At 40.1% G+C, this 6982-nt stretch overlaps 1 protein-coding gene and 1 non-coding gene across 2 annotated transcripts; one reads left to right on the top strand and one right to left on the bottom strand.

The window, feature by feature from the left end:
* Positions 1-892: 892 nt before the first annotated feature.
* LOC133828147 (small nucleolar RNA R71) lies at positions 893-998 on the bottom strand. The gene has a single exon (XR_009890785.1). It is a non-coding gene; the product is annotated as a small nucleolar RNA R71 (small nucleolar RNA).
* A 1092-nt stretch (positions 999-2090) lies between these two features.
* LOC133825483 (uncharacterized) lies at positions 2091-3122 on the top strand. Its single transcript, XM_062258415.1, has one exon. The coding sequence runs from the start codon at positions 2091-2093 to the stop codon at positions 3120-3122; it is 1032 nt and encodes a 343-aa protein (XP_062114399.1).
* The last annotated feature ends 3860 nt before the right edge of the window (positions 3123-6982 follow it).

The following is a 6982-nucleotide window of genomic DNA, read 5'->3' as shown; positions in this document are numbered from 1 at the left end:
ATGAAGCCGAAGATCACTTGCAAGATGCTATTCAGGAAAAGTTTGTTGTTTTTGGGGATGTATGTGCTTTTGATAATAACTTGTTCATGTTGCACATAACTGATTACTTATAAATTGTGATTATATTTGTATATGATGAAATATATTTTGATTAAGTTTGCTATGTAATTTTTGTCTTGGTAATATGTAAATTTGGTTTATTTTTTGATTGTTGACTGTTGTTGGTGTAATAAATTTATAAAATTGTTGAATAAAAAAGTTTATAAGTTTATTTCTTTTATTAGAAAGTGTTAGAACTAATCAAACATAAATTTAATGTTAACAATGTTAAATTAATTTAAATTTTTAGCTGCATTCTTTTACTACACCACATTCTTTTAGAACTCGCAACGCGAGTCCTAAAAACTTACTTAAAGGCACTCAACCCGATTTTTTAGAACTCGCAAAAAATTACATAAAGGCACTTAACCCGATTTTATAGGACTCGCGTTGCGAGTCCTAAAAACTTACTTAAAGACACTTAATGGGGTTTTTTAAGGCTCTCAAATAGAGGACTCGCAATGCTAGTCCTAAAAGGCCTTTTTTGTAGTAGTGCAAGCACCCCAATTTGAGTTAAAGCCTGTTATGTTCCAAATGTTGCAAACAATGGGTCAATTTTGTGGGCTACCTACTGAGGATCCTCATCTTCATCTTCATTCATTTTTGGAGGTGAGTAATTCTTTCAAGCTACAAGGAGTGAGTGACGAGGCCCTAAGGTTGAAATTTTTCCCTTTATCTTTGAGGGATCGAGCTAGAGCTTGGCTCAACACCCTTCATCCCGACTCGGTAACTACATGGAATGAGTTGGCTGAAAAATTATTGATGAAGTACTTTCCTCCCACCAAAAATGCCAAGTTTCACAATGAAACCATGTCATTTCAGCAGCTGGAAGATGAATCATTTTGTGAAGCTTGGGAGAGATTCAAAGATTTATTGAGGAAATGCCCACACCATGGGATCTCACATTGTATACAAATGGAAACATTCTATAATGGGCTCAATTCTTCCACTCGCATCGTGTTAGATGCTTCAGCTAATGGGGCTATACTCTCTAAGACCTACAATGAAGCCTATGAGATTTTGGAGAGGATAGCTAGCAACAATTATCAATGGTCCAATGCTAGAGCCTGAACAAGTCAAAAAATGGCTGGTATACTTGAAGTGGATGCATTGACAGCTTTGACCGCTCAAGTTTCTTCAATGACTAACCTTCTCAAGAACATGAGTTTAGGGGGAATGGTACAACCAGCTGCTATGGGACAAGTTGCCAATGTATCTTGTGTTTATTGGGGAGATGGGCACACATTTGAAAGTTGTCCTTCAAATCCTGCTTTGGTTTGTTATGTGGGTAATCAAAATGCCAACTGAAATAACCCATATTTGAACTCTTATAATCCGGGGTGGAGGTAGCATCCAAACTTCTCATGGGAGGGGGTCAAGGAGCTAGTTCAAGCGGGGCACCAATGCAAAACAAGCCTACATATCCACCAAGGTTTTCTCAACAACAACCAAGAGCTCCACCACCTCCTCCTCAAGTGTCTTAATCAAGCTCTTTGGAGAGTTTAATGAACGAATATATGGCCAAGAATGATGCTGTGATTCAGAGCCAAGCGACATCTTTGAGGAACTTAGAAATTCAAATGGGGAAGCTAGCTAATGAGCTCAGGAATAGACCACAAGGCACCTTGCCTAGTGATTCTGAAAATCCAAGAAAAGATGGTAAGGAGCATTGCAAGGGGGTTACCTTGAGGAGTGGTAAAAATCTGGAATTGACTGAGGATAATTGTACTAGAAATAGCGAGTCCACTTCAATCCGAAGTAGTGTGGACAAGGGAGACAAAGCTGTGAATTCAAATATTTTAAATGTTGATCCTGAAGCAATTGCTGCAGCAATTCCTCCGCAAAATGCTACAGGGAAGCCTATGAGCAAGCCACCTCCACCATTTCCTCAACGCTTTCAAAAGAAGCAACAAGATGGTCAATTCTAGAGATTTTTAGATGTTTTGAAACAACTTCACATTAATATACCGTTGGTGGAAGCTTTGGAGTAAATGCCCAACTATGTGAAGTTTTTGAAGGATATTCTAACTAAGAAGAGGAGGCTTGGTGAATTTGAAATGATGGTGTTGACTGAAGGTTGTAGTGCTATATTGAAGAATAAAATTCCTCCTAAATTGAAAGATCCGGGCATCTTCACAATTCCTTGTTCTATTGGTGGTAGAGACGTTGGGAGAGCACTTTGTGACTTGGGGGCTAGTATCAATTTATTGCCCATGTCAATTTTAAAGAAGTTGGGGATTGGAGAAGCAAGATCAACCACAGTCACTTTGCAATTAGCGGATTGCTCTATGGCACACCCGGAAGGAAAAATTGAAGATTTACTTGTGCAAGTTGATAAATTCATTTTTCCGGCTGATTTCATCATCCTTGATTATGAAGCGGATAGAGATGCTCCTATTATCATGGGCAGGCCATTTCTAGCTACCGGGAGGACCTTGATTGATGTACAAAAATGGGAGCTTACTATGAGGGTGAATGACCAACAAGTGAATTTCAATGTGTTCAATGCTATGAAGTTTCCAGATGAGATTGAGGAATGCTCTAGGCTGAGTGTAATTGAGTTTATCGTCGATGAAAAATTCCACAAGGAAGCTTTTAAAGATGGAGTGGGGGTGAGGTCACTTGAAGAGCTTGAAGACTTAAGTGAAGAGGAAGAAAGCCAAGTTATATGGGTGGAGTCAAAGCAGCCCTTTGCTAAATTTAGGAGGCCATTTGAGTCATTGAACTTGTCAGAAAGGAATTTTAAGCCTCCTAAGCCCTCTATTCAAGAGCCACCAAAATTAGACTTGAAGCCATTGCCTAGTCACTTGAAATATGCTTATTTGAGAGACAATGAGACTTTGCCTGTGATTATTTCAGCCATGTTAGGAGCTGAAAAAAAGCAATTGCTGCTGGCTGTTTTGAAGAAATATACAAAGGCCATTGGTTGGACCATGGCAAATATCAAGGGTATAAGTCCCTCATTTTGTATGCATAAAATTCTGTTGGAGGATTGCTATAATAATTCTGTTGAGCAGCAGTGAAGGCTTAATCCTATCATGAAGGAAGTTGTTAGAAATGAGATAATTAAATGGCTTGATTATGGAATTGTTTACCCAATTTCAGATAGTTCTTGGGTCAGTCTGATTCAGTGTGTTCCTAAGAAAGGTGCAGTCACGGTGATGGCTAATGAAAATAATGAGTTGATTCCCACAAGACAAGTAACGGGGTGGCATGTTTGCATGGACTATCGGAATGCTTGATCGGTTGGTGGGAAAGATGTTTTATTGTTTCCTTGATGGGTATTCAGGCTATAATCAGATTTCCATCACGCCAGAAGACCAAGAGAAGACTACCTTTACTTGTCCTTATGGCACCTTTGCCTTTAGAAGGATGTCGTTTGGGCTGTGCAATGCCCCCACCAGTTTCCAATGTTCTATGATGGCGATATTTTCAGATATGGTGGAGAAGTCTCTTGAAGTCTTCATTGATGATTTTTCAGTATTTGGGGAGTCCTTTGACACTTGTTTGGCTAACTTGGAGCAAGTTTTGGCGAGAAGTGAAGAAACAAATTTGGTACTCAATTGGGAAAAATGCCATTTCATGGTGCAAGAAGGCATTGTGTTGGGCCATAGAATTTCTAACAAAAGAATAGAGGCGGATAGAGCAAAGCTGGAAGTCATTGAAAAATTACGACCACCCACTACAGTCAAGGGGATTAGAAGCTTTTTGGGACATGCGGGCTTCTATAGGAGGTTTATAAAAGATTTCTAAGCCTCTTTGTTCCTTACTTGAGCAAAATCGAGCATTTGATTTCTCCAAGGAGTGTCAAGAAGCATTTGTGACTTTGAAGAAAGCTCTTATCACCGCACCCATCATTGTAGCTCCAGATTGGTATCTGCCCTTTGAATTGATGTGCGATGCTAGTGATTTTGTTGTTAGTGCCGTACTTGGGCAGCGAAAAGAGAAGGTTTTTCATTCCATTTATTATGCAAGCAAGACATTAGTTGATGCTCAATTGAACTACACCACCACCGAAAAAAAACTTGTGGCGGTGGTGTTTGATTTTGACAAGTTTAGAGCTTATCTTGTGGGGACTAAAGTGGTGGTTTACACTGATCATTCAGCGATCAAGTATCTAATTGCCAAGAAGGATGCTAAACCAAGACTTATTCAATGGGTGTTGCTTCTTCAAGAATTTGACTTGGAAATTCAGGATAGAAAATGAACGGAGAACCAAGTGGCTGACCATTTATCTAGACTTGAAGCTGGAAGTGAAAAGCAAAATGAAGGGCCTATTAAAGAGACATTCTCTGATGAGCAATTGTTGATTGTGAACCAAACCACTACTCCATGGTACGCTGATTTTGTCAACTATTTGGTGAGTGGTTTGCAGCCACCTGATTTGAATAGGCAGCAACTCAAGAAATTCTTTCATGATGTGAGATTTTATTATTGGGATGAGCCCTATTTGTACAAGCAACGTTTAGATCGAATCATGAGGCATTGTGTGCATGAGGATGAAGTTTCTAGCATACTAGATTATTGTCATTCAGCTCCTTATGGTGGACATTTTGGTGGGCAAAGGACAGCCGCTAAGGTTTTTCAATTGGGGTACTATTGGCCTTTTATCTTCAAGGATGCTCATGAATTTGCTAAGAGATGTGACCGCTGCCAGTGTGTTGGAAATATTTCAGCAAGGAGTGAAATTCCTTTGAATAGCATCCTTGAAGTGGAATTGTTCGATGTTTGGGGAATCGACTTCATGGGGCCATTTCCACCATCACTTGGAAATTTGTATATCTTGGTGGTGGTTGACTATGTCTCTAAGTGGTTTGAAGCATTGGCAAGTCCGACTAATGATTCCAAGGTGGTCATGAAGTTCTTACATAAGCATGTGTTCACCCGTTTTGGCACTCCAAGGGCGCTTATAAGTGATGAAGGAACCCACTTTGTGAACAAGATTTTGGCAGCTTTGTTAGCCAAATATAGTGTGAAGCACAAGATTACCACCGCCTACCACCCCTAAACAAATGGTCAAGTGGAAATATCGAATAGAGAGATCAAGGGAATCCTAGAGAAAGTGGTGAATCCTAGTAGAAAGGATTGGTCTCAGCGATTAGATGATTCTCTTTGGGCCTATCGAATGACTTTCAAAACCCCTTTGGGAATGTCACCGTATCGTTTGGTTTTTGGAAAAGCTTGCCATTTGCCCATTGAGTTGGAGCATAAGGCATATTGGGTCACTAAGAAGTTGAATATGGATCTCCAAGCTGTTGGAGAAGCTTGAAATTTACAGTTAAATGAGTTGGAAGAGATGAGGTTGTTCTCCTATAAAAATGCTAAGTTGTTTAAGGAGAAAACGAAGAGGTGGCATGATAAAAAAATTCAAGCTCGAGTCTTTGAGAAGGGGCAGAAGTGTTACTCTTCAACTCGCGCTTGAAGTTATTTCCTAGCAAGCTGAAGTCCCGTTGGTCAGGCCCATTCATAGTTGTGAAAGTTTACCCCTTTGGAGCAGTTGAAGTCCGGGAAGATCAATTCGGAAGGGAGTTTAAAGTGAATAGGCAGCGTCTGAAACATTATTGGGGAGGTGAGGTCGACTGCGAAAAGACGTACATCACTTTGGAGGATCCTTAAAGCTGTTGTTGTTTTGGGTTGTCAAGTGATTCAGGCACTAATTGAAAGACAACCCAAAAAGAAGAAGGTGCAAAATAAAAGTGTAGAAAAAAAATGAGGAGAAAAAGAAAGAAAAGAAATATATATATAAGTGTTTTGAATTATTCTATTTTTATTTTTAATTTTTGTAATTTTAATTCCTTTTTATTGTGATGTTTTTGGAGTGGTTTTATGTGTATTTTGGTGTTTCAGGTGTCAAGAAAGCAAGCAAATGGTGTGTTGGTAGTAACTTTGGGGGTCTGATGGTTTTGCAAAAGTTTTGCTTTAGCAAAATTCACGCAAATATTTTCGAAAAAAATAGGGAGTTACGCCAAATTTGGGTTGCTGAAGCAAGACTTATGCAAAATGGTGGCAATCTAGGTAGGCTCAATTCTGGGTCGTGGGTTCATTCGAAAATATATATATATTATATTTATATACAATACTATATGTATATATATATTAATACACATATATATACAAAAAAAAAAGAACATACAATATATATAGATATTACTACATTTAGATATACACAAATATATATTTATATATATATATCTGTATATACAATCACCTAAATGCCCAGATGCCCCATTTACCCTACATCATCTTCCCCATTGCTCTTGACTCTTTGCCCAGACCCAGTCGCGAGAAGCTCCTCACCAGCCCAGCCATACCCGAACAAATCCCAAACCTCCACATCCATCACCCATATCCCCAACCCACTCACCACAATCGGACCCAGGTGTTGTTCAACCCCACTCGTGCACTCCAGGCGCCGCACATCCTAGGCACCTAGACACGCCTCCACCCTACCACACTGAGACATCACTCCTACCATCTGAGAGCCCATCTGCCAAATTTGTGCCATCCTCTTCCATGCTCGGCTTCGAGACAAGACTCGTCATCCCATATATTTGCCAAGACCGAGTCGAGCACAGGCACCTCGAGCCAGCGTTGAGCATTGCCCAAACCAAGCCTAGACATCCTAGTCCCCTTTGATAGCCACACAGAGGCGCGAGTTCTCCAAGCATCACACCCCCAGTCTGAGCCTAGGCATCCCCAAGCCAAAGCATCCACCAAATACCTCCGAGTCCATGAGCACCTCAGTCAGTGTCTCGTGTCAGTAAAGCCAGCACTCTTTTGGTCAAAACCATTCTACTTTGGGTATTGCTCTCTCTATTCTGTTATAATACTGAGAATATTGATGCGTGTTGGTTCCTTGATAGATAAATATTGCTTCTGGGGG

The sequence above is a fragment of the Humulus lupulus genome, chromosome 3 (assembly GCF_963169125.1).
Source record: "Humulus lupulus chromosome 3, drHumLupu1.1, whole genome shotgun sequence".
Taxonomy (NCBI): Eukaryota; Viridiplantae; Streptophyta; class Magnoliopsida; order Rosales; family Cannabaceae; genus Humulus; species Humulus lupulus.
This window is presented reverse-complemented; position numbering and strand designations above follow the sequence as displayed.